The 14,892-nt window shown below is 39.3% G+C and overlaps 2 protein-coding genes across 2 annotated transcripts in view; one reads left to right on the top strand and one right to left on the bottom strand.

The window, feature by feature from the left end:
- The window catches only part of LOC134802437 (uncharacterized), a 258,039-nt gene that overhangs the window by 142,725 nt on the left and 100,422 nt on the right, over window positions 1-14,892 (top strand). The gene's annotated exons all lie outside the window — the stretch shown is intronic.
- Window positions 202-14,856, bottom strand: LOC134802556 (zinc finger protein ZFP2-like). Its single transcript, XM_063775212.1, has 12 exons — window positions 14,483-14,856; window positions 13,170-13,304; window positions 12,260-13,048; window positions 11,124-11,254; window positions 9,047-9,121; window positions 6,624-6,762; window positions 5,817-5,929; window positions 4,691-4,787; window positions 3,776-3,964; window positions 2,875-2,976; window positions 1,323-1,421; window positions 202-865 (listed from the first exon to the last, which is right to left on the bottom strand). Exons 1-12 carry the CDS (start codon window positions 14,636-14,638, stop codon window positions 713-715), a joined length of 2,178 nt encoding a protein of 725 aa, XP_063631282.1. The 5' UTR covers window positions 14,639-14,856; the 3' UTR covers window positions 202-712.

The raw sequence follows: 14,892 nt of genomic DNA, 5'->3' as shown, positions 1-14,892 counted from the left end.
GCGGATGTCAAACAAGTCGGTACAGGAACGTCTTAGCGGCGGCGTAAGTGCTAGGTAATTTCGTCATTACCTATAACGAAATCGTCAAAATCCAGAAAAGTCGGCCAAGTTACTGTTTATTAAATATAAAGCACCTATATTCTTGCTCAAATACTAAACCTTTCGTTTTTTTTTTAATAAAAATTACAAAAAATGTAATATTTGACGTTTTTTAAGTACCCAATCTTGACATCCGCATCTGCATACGCATCCGCGCAATTATTAGGGTTGACACAATTTGACGTCCCTTTGCGTGCACGACCACGGATAAGATAATGGCTTGAATTTTGACAACCCTAAATAGCCTAAAGAGACAGTGCCATACATTAGAAAGGGACAGCACGATTCGACCCTAAACCGCTGTTAAACTTCGGTTTTGTAGGAAGTTTCCTTTCTGTACGGTAGTACTATTATGTCCAATATAATAGTATATTAATATAATAGTATATTATGTGTTTTCGGTAGTGTTATTAGTCGTAATTAAAACATTTGGAGGTGTCGCCATCGTCGGACACGGCGAGGAGGACCATCACATTATCACACTATTATGTATTCTGTGGTTCTGCCATCTTGTGAGCTAACATTGGAAGCATAAACGATACATTTACGCCTCACGCCATAAATCTGACGGCTCCTATGCTGCCCCCATAGTTCATGCACGCCTGTACGGGGCCTATAGGCACGGTTTGGCTTCCTTCTTGTTCCGCTTGCGCGGCGGCGGCTTGACCTTGAGGTGCACGTACTTGACGTGCGTGTACAGTGAGCCGGACTGCAGGAACGCCTTGCCACAGTAGCTGCACATGTGCGTGCGCTTGCCCGTGTGGATCTGGCGAAATAAATGTTTTTATAAATATAAATGAATATTATCGTCTAGCCCCACACGTTAAAAAAATTTAAGACTAGCAATAACTCGCGCACAAAGCGCGCCCCACTTAAATATTAATTTTATTTTGTTTTTAGTATTTGTTGTTATAGCGGCAACAGAAATACATTACCAGTGAAAATTTCAACTGTCTAGCTATAACGGTTCATGAGATACAGCCTGGTGACAGACAGACGGACAGAGGAGTCTTAGTAATAGGGTCCCGATTTTACCTTTTAGGTACGGAACCCTAAAAAAGTTCACTCATTATTTTGTCTCGATCTCAGAATAAAATAGTCAAAGTGGTCTTTCAAAATCTCTTCGTTTTTAGATTATACGCAGCACTTTTTGATGACGAGAGCGCTACTGTGTATGGTTTACATTTACACTAATTTCCACTTGGCTGTCCCCGCTTACTCACCAGCTTGTGCACGTAGACGGAGGACTGGTGGAGGAAAGTCTTCGGGCACTCGGAACAGCGCCACTTCCGGATGCGGCGGTGCACGCAGTCGCTGTGGTTCTAAACATAAGATTTATGACAAAAAATAATTTTAAATAGGACCTACAAGCTTTTATCGCTGACTGTACTTTTCTCTCAACAGGCAACTATTACTCATCGAGAGAATTCTAACGAATCCAAACACAGTAAGGTTGCGTTGTTTTATCCTACGGCCACCTCCTGTCTCCATCGTCAGATCAGCTCGATGGCATTGACGTATAATATCTAAGGACTGGCCTTACGGACACTAAAAATGGTACTAGTTCAGCGGTGTCACTCACGAATTCGAGCCAATCGCGCAGCCTAACGCAGCTAATTGCTACCAATCGCGTGCGTGATGCGAACTCATCAACCAATCGCGTTGTAGCGGTGTCACACCGCTGTACTGGCCCCATGTTTATTGCCCTTAGGGGCTGTCCATAAATTACGTCATCGATTTTTGACGATTTTTGACCCCCCCCCCCCCCTATAATCATCCAAAAATCATGCTTCAAATGACCCCATTTCCTCTCACTTCATGCTACCGTCATCCGATGTCCAGACCCCCCCCCCCCCTAATTTGAAATGACGTGATTTATGAATAGCCCCTTACGGGCCAGTCCTGAGATATTATACGTCAATGCTCGATGGTACTAATATTAATATGTATGTAATGTTGTCATGTATATGAAGTTTCATCTAAATTAATGGGAAGTAGGTCTACTTTCGTTTGCAAGTTTTAACCAAAACATACATGCATACATACTCACTTTAAAAGTAAAATTGAAGTAAAATTGGGGAAATTTAAATGTAAAAAAAACTGCTGGCTGGCTCATTCCTAGGCCAAAGAATAGGCATAGCCAAGCGGGGTAATCCGGGTAATGTAGCCAGCCTCATGGGCACCCTTCCGAAGGGGACAGACTTGTGGGACCTTTCATAGGTGGGTTTTTTTCTATATTAGTTTAATATTTAAGTAATTTTATTTTAATGATAGAAAGTTTTAATTTGTTTAATTTATAGATATAGTTTGTCAAAGGACTGCCTCATTTCAATCATACTATCTTTGTCTTACACTAGTACTATAGTTCGTTTTTTTAGCATTAGAAAGAACTTGTAAGAAGGTAAGCGATCTTGACATGTCTTTTAATTGAAAAACGCTTTTTAAAAATCAATAACTATTACTTATGAAAGCAGAAGAATATAAAACATCTTATTAGATTCATAATTGTTACATATTTGCCGTAACTTATTTTTAAAATGTGTTTTTCAATTTAAAGACACATCAAGATTGTTTACCTTATTTCTAATGCTAAAAAAACGAACTATAGCACCCAAAAGAAAAGGATGAGTATAGTTTTCCTGGTTCTTACTGACTGACAAATTGGTTTGACCAACTATAGTTTTAATATTTTTTTACATTTGATTGTAATTTCAATTAAAATTTAATGTAATTTAAGTACATGACATATAACAGTAAGACTACATAAGTAAGTACTCTTAGCTGCCAGGCGTACAAGTACGCTTTTGGGCACTGCGGGCATTTGAAGGGCCGGTCCCCCGTGTGGTCCAGCTGGTGCGTTTTCAGCACTGACAGGCACTGAAACAGATGAGACACGGTTTAATAACACTTAGGAAAATTATAAGTCACTTTTAACCTTTTCGACGGCGTGACAAACACAAAAGCTGTCACTCTGGCGCCACGTCACCCAAGTCTCAAAACTGAAATTGAACTTTATGCATATGCTCTGTGGTCTGTGACCGATTAATCGGTCTTTGGCGTTGAACCTGCGGTGCGGATATATCGGTAATTGGCGTCCAAAAGGTTAACCCTCTGAACGCTTTAGGTATAGTCTTTCGATTTGTAGCTGGCCCCGACGGCTAATCCTTTGTCCATTGTTAAGTAAAACCGCACGTGCTACTTTACCTGCAAAAAAAGGTCTTAATTATTCTAATTGGCACCTGAGCGCGGGCTAGTCCAACGCTCAAAAAACCAGTGTAGGTGCAATCTGTAATGACGACACAAATACATAGAAAATGACACACATCAAAGTCAAATCTTGCACACCTCGATCTCTATTTGTGTACGGACGAGTCACTATACGCACCGCCATAGGTACAGTTGTATCTATGCTTTGGCAGAGAGGAAATAGTACGAATGCCGTCTCCCTTCCCAGTGTTGCTCGAAGGGTAGATAGCATGCAGATTGAAAAGAAAGTTCTATTGAGACCCACCGTGAATGATTTCCCGCAGACCTCGCAAACATTTTTCTTCTCCCTAGGCTGGGTCCCTTTGGGCTTGTCCCCCCTCTGTCTCTGCAGCCGCGCGTAGTACTGCTGTCAAGTAAGTAGGTAGGTAGGGGGTAGATACCGGCTAAAGGTAGTTCTATTGAGACCCACCGTGAATGATTTCCCGCAGACCTCGCAAACATTTTTCTTTTCCCTAGGCTGGGTCCCTTTGGGCTTGTCCCCCCTCTTTCTCTGCAGTCGCGCGTAGTACTGCTGTCGACCTGATCCAGGCTTGATGTTCAGGTGAAGGCGGTCGATGTGCACAGAGAGTGACATTTTTGACAGGAACGATTTGTTGCACTGGAATAATTATAGTTTTAGCATTGAGTATTTTTATTTATTTTACTTCTTAGACTAGGTCATTTATCATATGAATATAAAAGTAAAATACAAAAACACGTAAAAAACAAAGAAATAAGTATAAACACATTATAAAAAACCTAACCTAGGGTGTCACTGGCAACGGGGCAAGGCCCAAGTTAGCAACCCGAACCGAAATGGAATGTTACGCAGACGAAGCTAGTAATATTATAAATGTAAAAGTCACTATGTCTGTGTGTTCAATTGTAGTTAAATATTATATACAGGTGGCTAAAAAATAAGTGCATTCCCGTTGCCAGGGAGGTTTTGGGATTATACTGAGCAACTTTTACTATGGGACCGACAACGATATCGCGAAAAAAAATTTACCCTCCCATAGAAAATAGACCAACCAAAATGTATGAAACAGCCAAATTTTTTTTCGCGATTTCGAGGTTGGTCCCATAGTAAAAGTTGCTCAGTATAATCCCAAAACCTCCCTGGCAATGGGAATGCAGTTATTTTTTAGCCACCCTGTATATGTATCGCATAGTTTGACTCCCGAAGAAGGACATAGCATCATTTGAATCCCGGAAATCATCACTTAAGGGGGTGGAATTTACTATGAAACTGGTATACGGCTGAATACATTTTTTCTTATCACTAGTTGCTATGGTTACGGTCTCCTGGGTCACTCTGAAGCTAGTAGACTAAAATGAAAATTACCGCGTCGCATGTGAAGAGTTCGACGCCGTGTATCTCGTGTTTGTGCTGTATCAAGCCCTCCTCCGTCTTAAACAGAGCACCGCATTGCTGGCACGCACTGTTAACCAAACATCATCATCATCATTTTAGTCTAAAAACCCTAAACACAATCAGTATGCGTTGTTTTATCACAGAGTTCCCAAGTCCACCTCCGGTCTCCATCATCAGATCAGCTCGATGTCATCATAATATTGCATTGTCATCCGATTTACCTATGTATGCAAAATTTCAACTCAATCGGAAATCTGGAAGTGAATCAAATTTTGCTTCCAAGATTTGATCCATACTAACATTACATAGGGTAAATCGCCAGTAACTGGCCGCCGGCCAATAACGGGCCACCCTAAACTATAGGTTCACCTATATAAACAGAATTCATTTTAGTATAAGGTTTCAATAACTGGTCAGCCTTCAATAACTAGCCACCTTATACTAAAATGAATTCTGTGTATAGGCGAATAGAATTCATTTTTAGTTTAGGGTGGCCAGTTACTGGCGAATTCCCTACTAACACGGTACCTAAGTTAGATATTAAAAGCTTGTAATAAAATGATTACATTTAAATCAATAAATAAATATTAGGGGACATCTTACACAGATCAACCTAGCCCCAAACTAAGCAAAGCTTGTACTATGGGTGCTAGGCGACGATATACATGCTTATATAGATAAATACATACTTATATACAAAGGAAACATCCATGACTCAGGAACAAATATCTCTGTTCATCACACAAATAAATGCCCTTACCGGGATTTGAACTCAGGACCATCGGCTTCGCAGGCAGGGTCACTACCCACTAGGCCAGACCGGTCGTCATTTCTTCTCTATTTGTATTTTACCCAGAGACAAGACATCCTCCAGACTGAGCATGGTAGCGCTACCCCCTCTGCCACGCATACGGTAGTTTTACTCCATTTTCGAGTCGAAAGTGTCTTTGTGTGACGTCCGTGTCTTTGAACGGACCAATCACGGCACGGGACCTCGCTCACCTCGTCCCCCGCACCCCCGTATTTTTGGCAGCATCGGTTTCATGGAATAATTGCTCTAAACTCCGTCTAGAGGATTCCTAGTCTATGATTTTACCTCTTCTTATTGTGGCACCGCTTCCCAGGCTGCTGTTCCTTGTGACGCAGCAGCGCCTCCTTACTCTCGAACTGCAAGCGGCACTTGCGACAGAACAGGCTGCGGTCCAGCGACTGCGAGCAAACGGACTAGGTAAGTCTTTTAATGTAGTTGGCTGGACGAAGTATTATTATAAATGTACAGATGGCGCTAGGCGATGACTCGAGCGTGCGCTATGCGCATATGCGTTGAACGTCTACTATACAGTATGTATCAGAACGAAAGGCCAAGAAAGAGACCCATTAATGTTTAGGTCATACTGAGCAACTTTTACTATGGGACCAACCCCGAAAACGCGGAAAAAAAAATTGGATGTTTCATACATTTTGCTGGTCTGATGTTGACATTTCCTATGGGAGAGTCAATTTTTTTTTTTCGCCGTTTCGGGATTGGTCCCATAGTAAAAGTTGCTCAGTATGACCTAATTAATGGGTCTCTTTCTTTGCCTTTCGGTCTGATACATAATGTATGTACCTCCCTGTGGCTCCGGGTCTTGTGCATCTTGAGTCCCTGCCGGCTTGTGAATATCTCTCCGCGCAGTTCGCATGTCACGATGTGCGTTCTCGAGCGTGCGCTATGCGCATATGCGTTGAACGTCTACTATATACATAATGTATGTACCTCCCTGTGGCTCCGGGTCTTATGCATCTTGAGTCCCTGCCGGCTCGTGAATATCTCTCCGCACAGCTCGCATGTGCCGATGTGCGCTCTCGAGCGTGCGCTATGCGCATATGCGTTGAACGACTACTATATACATAATGTATGTACCTCCCTGTGGCTCCGGGTCTTGTGCATCTTGAGTCCCTGCCGGCTCGTGAATATCTCTCCGCATAGTTCGCATGTGCCGATGTTGGCGTTCTCGAGCGGGTGCGTTATGCGCATATGCGTTGAACGCGACGTCTTCTTCCTGTCACGAATAACAAAAATACAGTTTAAAAATATGAGGACAGAGGAATTCAGAAATGACGACCAGTTGTAAATCTTAACAACTATGATATTTCGGGGGCCAAAAAAAAATGAACCAGAAGCAACAATAAAAGGTACAGTCCGCAGAAATAGGTGCTAAGCGGGCCAGGTGTTCAAAATGATCTTGAAGTGACTTTATTGTTAAGAGAATAAGATCGCGTCAAGGTAATTTTGAACACCTCGCCCGCTTAGCAGCTTCTGCTGCTGACTGTGTGCGTTGCAGCAAAACAAAAGGGTTCTGGCTTACGAGTACAAAAGGCTTCCTTGTAAGAAGGGTACCGAACTGGTCAGCTCCGATTCTCCGATGAACCAACGTGAAGTTCGAGTGAAAGGATGAGAATTATGAAACTTCGAAGTGTGTGTTTTTGTAAAATATGAATTTGAGCCGAAATAGCAAAACACGTGTCCATTATTTTTTCATGTTCTCCAACATATATTCAAACCAGTAATTAACTAGCAATTTGCTTGAACAAAACTCTCTACAGATGTTAGAGCGTTTTGTCACTTTTCAGTACTTTGGAGGCCAATTTCGCCCAGTAAGTTGAGTATAAGCAGCTAAAAAAAATACGTGTCTGTTATTTTAGACTAGTCTATAACATATATAAAAATAAATCAAATCGGAGCTGACCAGTTGGGTACACTTCCTTGTTAGTAATACGCTCCACTCTTTCGACTGAAGCACGGATAATTCTGTTAGAACCAGGGGTAGGAAACTAGAGCGTTCGGGCATTCTCGGCTCCGTTCGGCTCAGCATTGCTCCGACTCTGAGCAATTATTAGGGTTGGCACAGCTTGACGTCCCCTTGCGTGCACGACCGCAGATAAGATAATTACTTGAAATTTGACAACCCTAATTAGCCGCGATAGTGCCATACATTAGAAAGGGGCAGCATGATTCGTCCCCGACCGCTGTCAAACTTCGGTTCTGTACGAAGTTTATTTTCTATGACGGTAGTACTATTACTTTTTCTGTGCTAAATAAAACCCAGACCACGAAAAGATTATCGATGTACAAAAATAATAAATAATAATAATAATATAAGTTATTTATTGCAACTGCAAAAATCTTTATGGTTTAAGACAGTGGTGGGCAAAGTACGGCCCGCGAATGGATTTTATCCGGCCCGCCGCCGGTCCTATGAAATAATTAGTATATGGCATTGGCCCACGAATCCACGATTATCGCAAATCAAAATAAATTTTGACTACAATTCTGGCCCTCCACTTAAATTTCCTATACTTTTTGGCCCCCCATGAAGAAAGTTTGCCCACTACTGGTTTAAGACATTTATTTCTCAAAAGATGTACACAAATCACTTACTGATAAAACAATAATTTTGCTTAAATCTAAATAGGAGAGGGTAGCACGCAAAAACGGTAAATGACTTAAGTACAAATACGCTTGGTAACAACAAGCGCAATGCAATAATGTAATGCAGTGCGTCGAGTCCAGTTAAACAGAACTAGGTACCCGTGTGGCGACAGGGTCAAAAATTTCACTGATTTAAACTTTCACCACCACCACCAAACAAACTAAACCACTGGATTGAGCTGCATAATCCTAAAATCCTTTCCACGGATCGCCATTTCTACAGTAGAAAAGTGCGGGAAGCCATTGAAATCAAAAAACATTGCAATTTTAATCGGGACGAGGGTTTTAAGATCTCATCCACATGGAATCCAGTCATTAGTAAATATAAGCGGAATCGAATAAATCGAATATCGTTAGTGTTGTGTGTCGACAGAGTAACATCCCTAGTGCGCAAAACGTTCAAACTGATAAACAAGACCAAGTGCGGGGAGTTCGAAAAACTCGCGCGGCTAGAAGATGTTGATGTCAACTTGAGCCAGTCTTCTCCGAGACCACGGGGACAACGCCGTCCTCGAAACGTCGGAGGTAAATCTTAAAACTTAAATACGCGATTAAGTCCCGTTGTGTAGTTTGATAAGGGTTAAAAATCATGATCTGTAAGCATGATCGATACTTGGTACTTTGTGAGTTGTGTATCCAATTGTTACTTCTGTGTATCTTCCTATTTATAGGCAGAACCGAACTAGCCCTGTTTCTAGTTATTATCAATATCATTATTTTATATTTAATGGAACTATAGGTCTTATTGTATATCTGCAAGCTTAAACATATTTGTATGTGACTGTTTGTTTCCTAAATAAAATAATAAAAAAATTACAGGTACAACCAAAATATACCCATAAAACCATACTCACAGGAACTGTTTGTCGCAGTGCGCGCACTGGAACGTGGTGCCCGAATGGAACGCGGCGTGCAGGATGGCGCATTGTCTGCGGACATACATAACGTGTTGAAAATACAATACTGGCACTACTTTGAAAAGAAAAGTCGTAACATCTTCTGTCAACCATACTATGATGCATACAGAGTTACTACCTTTCAACTTTGAGTAGAAGCACAGACAAAACATCCTCCAAACTTAGCATAGTCGCGCTACCTCCTCTGCCACGCATACGGTAATTTTACTCCATGTTCGAGTCGAAAGTGTCTTTGTGTGACGTCCGTGTAGGGTAAACCCTCCAGTGAATGAACACCCCCCAGTGAATGAACAAAATAACGTTTTTTGTCTAAAATAAGAAATACAGCAATTTCCACCACTTATCGTATTTTTTTTCTTATTAACAAATCTATTTTCTATGCAATGGCAACCCGTGATAAATTTATTTTCGACCAGTTTGAATGTGACTGGCATTTGAAGTTTACAGGTTTCTGGTTTTGAAGTTTTGTAAGGAAAAATTAGATCCCAGGTAAGAACAGTGTACGTTTGGAGCAACATATGAAGTACTTATTTAATGTTTACCTGTACAAAGTTGAGTTATTTGGTTAGATTAAGAGTTAACCCTTCTATAAATGTACACTTTGTAGACGTATTATGCGATAAAGTCTTTATTTTTTATAGTTCCATTACTGGCTTATCAAATGTTCTGAAACCAGTAAATGAACGGTGTGTTCATTTACTGGTGTAGTCTAGATTTACATTTTTTTCTAAATTTATGTGTAAACGAAATGGTATTGAGCTTGTTTTTCGTGATTCTGCATAGAAAACGATGCTGATTCATTCAGCCAGTATTGGAACAAACCAAATTTCTATAGTCCATTTACTAGATTTTTCATGCCTATGTATGAACAATACAAAATTTGGCTTGTTCATTTATTAGAATTCTACTAATTCTATGTATGAACAATATAACAACGAATAAAGCGATGACAAGTTTAATATTTTAAGCATTATTTGCTAAGCCTGACTTATTTCCATCAAAATATGCACGTTATTTCTTGTTTTAAAAATTGATTCTCGTTTTCTTATTAATATGTAACAGGTTTCTGTGTTATTGGTGAATAACCATCATTTTATTTAATTGAAATCAATATGAAGCGATAAAAAGATATGAACGCTTTTGCTATTATACCTACTAAAATAGAGCTAGAAACGGTTTTTGTGTTAAAAATGTTTTTTTAATGCTGATTAAAAATATGTTAATAATGTTCATTCACTGGGTTTCGCGGTGTTCATTCACTAGTTTGTATGTTCATTCATTAGGTTTTTGGGTACTTTTTGATAAATTCTGCTGTAACTCAAAAACTATGAAAGTAACAAAAAATCGCAGAAATTACTTTCTTGTTTATTAAATGAGGATTGATTAAATTGCAGTTAATTATTCCAATTATTAATGAATGCTGAGAAATGATTTTTCAAACTTGGATAATTGCTTAAGTGTTCATTCACTGGAGGTCTTACCCTATTTGAACGGACCAATCACGGCACGGGATTTCGCTCACCTCGTCCCGCGCACCCCCGCATTTTTGGCATCATCGGTTGCATGAAATAACTGCTCACTCGGTCTAGAGGATTCCTAGTCTATGAGTAGAAGTGAGACATACGAAATTTTTTCAAAGCAGTGTCGATATGTATTACTAGCGACCCGCCTCGGCTTCGCACAGGTTAACAAATTATACACCTAAACCTTCCTCAAGAATCACTCTATTGATATGTGAAAACCGCATCAAAATCCGTTCAATCGTTTCTTAATTTATCGCGAACATACAAACAAACAGACGAGGCGGGGGACTTCGTTTTATTAGGTGGTCATGGTAGCTCAGGTGGATGAGCCCTAGCTAGAGGATCGTGGGTTCAAGTCCCGTCCAAGACAGTAGGTACATTTTTCCACCGTTAACTTATTTCTAAAAAAAAATTAAACCTAAAAAAAACCTTACGGCATCGTTGGCAGATGTTTCAGCTTAATACAAAATTAATTTAAGTTAGGAACTCACAGTCCGGCCATGAACTTGCTACACACGGCACAGAGGAACTTGAGACGGTGCGCGTTGCGCATATGATCTCGCAGCTTGCCCGGCGTGTGGTAACGCAGGTGGCAGAACTGGCATTCGTGGTCGCCGCGCGTCTGAAAAAAAAAAGAATTTTTAAAGTAGCACAAAGTTCAGTTGGTATAAAGCTAGGTTTTGAAAGAACTAGCGTTTCGGTACTTTCAGATAGAATTTTCCAAGTGTTAAATGTTTTTAGATGTTGGAATATAGTGTTCTCATAAGAAAGGATGTATACAATTCGTTGTTATTAAACTACCAACATTTATACGCTTGGCGTATTATTATTATTCTTGAAATTTAAAAATAAAAAAATTGTCGGTTCCCGGGATAATTATCCTTGGAAAACCAAAATACATATACACCGTGTTTTTTTTTTATTTCCGTTAATTTCAGGGGTGCATTCCTGAGCTTAAATCAAGTAACGTTGTCAAAGACACCGATATTCTAATTAACTCCATTTCGGAGATAATCAATAATTTATTTTTTTCCTATAAGGCCTCTACAAGCGTGTACACTTGCCTTAGGGCCGGTTTACATATTGATTAGTGTTTAGAATGAGTTCATGCATTTGCTACTAAACTTAAGTACAATCTCGGTCGATCAATGTTCGAAATGACATTAATATGTCACAGATTTCAATTGTTTGGTTGAGTTAAATCTAATGCCCGTGTTACAACAACGCTATATGCTACATTTAATTACTTTTTTAACTTAATTTTTTTTTTCACAAAAGCAAAAAAAAAATATTTTTTTTGAAAATTAACTATGCCATTTAGTTCTCTTAAACGTACTTAACCATACCCCGAAGTTAACGGAATTCAATAAAAACACGGTGTATTTGGATCCGGAAATTAGTATTAAATCATACTTGGTACACTCCTGGTCAAAAATCTTTTGCTTTGCTGTTGATAGTTGCATAAAATAATTTAAAGTTTGTTCGGAGCCCAAAGAGATAATAGATAATATACCTATGTGTAGTAAACAGAACCCTCGGCGCGCTAGTTAAATGAACTCGCAACTGACCGGATTTATTTTTAAATAGCATACTAATAAAAATAGAAAATGAAGTTGTAGGTACTCACCACATCATGTGACTTCAAATGGTTATTATACGATGTATGTGTTAGGAATCCTTTATAACACAATTCACACTTATACATTCCATTCAAATAGTTATCCGACTTCTTTCTTTCTTCCATATCCTTCGCCATTTCGTCTTCTGTCAAATTCTGCACTTGAAAATTATATTTCTTTTCGAATTCCCTAATTTCTTCTTCCGTCCCTAACTTTTCTATGAATCTTTGCGGCTTTCTTTTTCTTACTTTTACTGTGCCATCTTCTCTCTCTATATCTTTGGCTGGTGTATCTTTAACTTTTTTACTTTTAACTTGTGATGTACTTTTTACTTTTGCTTTACTTTTTTTCACTGTAACTTTTTCTTTCACTTTTTGTATTTTCTGTTTAACTGGTCGTTTTCGAGTCTTTCTTTCTTCAACTATTATATCTTGGGGCTCTAAATTGATTTCTACTATTTCTACTCTTGGTAAGTTTTTCGCATCCTTTTTAGTGATTTTATTCTTATGTTTATATGTATTAATCTTATCTTGTTCGTAATCATCATCAGAGCTCAGTTTGTTTGGAAAATCATCATCATCCTCCCAGTTTAAGTCAAGTTCTGGCTTGTCGCGTTCTGTGTCATTCTTTTGTATTATATCTTTACATTCAAGTTTGATATCATCATCATCATCGTCTAATGATCTTTTATCATAGACAGAAATTTCAATTACATTTTTTGAACTTTTATGACAAGAAAGTGTGTTTGTCAATCCGTGCATGGAGCGGTCAATGGTACGAATGAAAGTGTCTGTAATCTGTAAAAAAACAAAGATTTCTAAAGTAAAGAGAGGCCCGTTCGCTCAAATAACGATAATTTGGTTTCCGCAGTAAGTCCTTTGGCCTTAAGTATGTACTTAAGTGTTGTTGGACACTCACAAAGTGCTGGTGCTGGAGTGCCTGCTTGAGCAACGCGTCGGTGCGGCGACAGCGCGCGCGCAGCGTTTGCGCCCGCGCGAGCTGCGCGCGGCACCACACGCACAGGTGCTGTGGGAGCCCGTCCCACATAGATAGCTGCAACAAACATAGAAATAGTTATTTGTTTTACAAGGGGGCAAAGTTGTTGTTTAACCGCTCATGCTAATATTAATACCCGAGCAAGCAAAAGATTCCAAAATTGAACAACGAGCATAGCAAGTGGTTTGAGAAGTGGAATCTTGAGCGTTGCGAGGGTTTCAAGGCACGAGGGTTAAACAAACATTGCTTCCGAGTGAAACACAACATTTTTCACCACACCAATGCGAGGAAAATACTAACTATGAAATACCAAAAAAAATCAAATCCAATTGAAAGTGCCTAATAGAAATTGTATCATTCAAAATTATCATTTATAAATCAATTCTACCAGTTAACAAAAAGAAACAACTCGAAACTTGCATCTAATTACTTTGCCCCACATGTGGGCAAAATGTAACTTTTTCATTACTTTTTGAATAATCAAGAGGGCCTTTACCAGTTGGTGTGGTGAAAAAAATATGGCATTATTGGAGCATAATGTTGCAGTAAATTGACATATTATGGGCAAAATGAAAAATATGAGGCAATGCGGCCAATGCCTTGGGTAACACTTAGTTTAGGGTTTAGGCAATGATTATGTGTTAGAGATTTACTTGAAATTGCGTTTTTGTGTTAAATTTTAGTTAGTTGTATCGAATTTACAAAAATAAAATGCTTTTAAAAGGGACCTCAAACCTGGAGGGAAAACTGTACCTCAATGGGATCAATGGGACATCAACCAAATGGGACAAATCATGCTGTACCCTTTCTAATGTATGGCACTATCACTTTCGGCTATTAAGGGTAGTCATAGTTAGTTAGTTATACCTACTGGGCATTTTCCGCAAGTCGAGAACCATTGTGCCTATTTTACGTGAAATAAGGGTAGTCATAATTCTCATCATCTCATCATCTCATTTATTCGTGATAAACAACAAGTAAAGAAATAACAAAGAAAGTTGAACTAAAAATAAATAAATAGTTTACCACGAAATTCAAGTCATTATTTTATCTGTAATTGTGCACGCAAAGGGACATCAAGATGTGCCAACCCTAATAATTGTTCGGGGTAATGCTGAGCCGAACGGAGCCGAGAATGCCCGAAAAGAGGAGTGTCACCCCACTGGCGACAGTTCATTCCACAGTTTAATTTTGCAGTGGAGGAAGTTATTAATAAACAAATAATTCAAACTCACTGTTGTTCCCATAATCTCCGCGAACGTATCGCTCATCCCCCATTCATGGATACTGTACAGCTTCACATCCCACGCCAGACAGACTCTGCAGGCTTGGAAAGATTCGTTACCCACTTCCAATTTCACTGGGTCCTCATTCAACACTGATAAAGACATTTTTCTTGATTTTTCACCACTAAAATATCCTATATTAAAGTCCTCACGACCTTGTTAGACTACATTTATTTTATACACAAACATACACGCAAAAAACGAGTTTCTCTCTCTCTGTTTGCTCTTTAGTCTTTACGGCACAGGGGCACTCGAAATGGTTTGGATTAACTCGGATAATATAAGATTTATGAGACAAGTAGTCGCTGCTATTAATAAAACTTCTTAGAGGATTACTACGAGGATTACTTAATTATCAG

The sequence above is a fragment of the Cydia splendana genome, chromosome 24, assembly GCF_910591565.1.
Source record: "Cydia splendana chromosome 24, ilCydSple1.2, whole genome shotgun sequence".
Taxonomy (NCBI): domain Eukaryota; kingdom Metazoa; phylum Arthropoda; class Insecta; order Lepidoptera; family Tortricidae; genus Cydia; species Cydia splendana.
The sequence above is the reverse complement of the archived record's forward strand: the minus strand, read 5'-3'. Positions and strand labels throughout refer to the sequence as shown.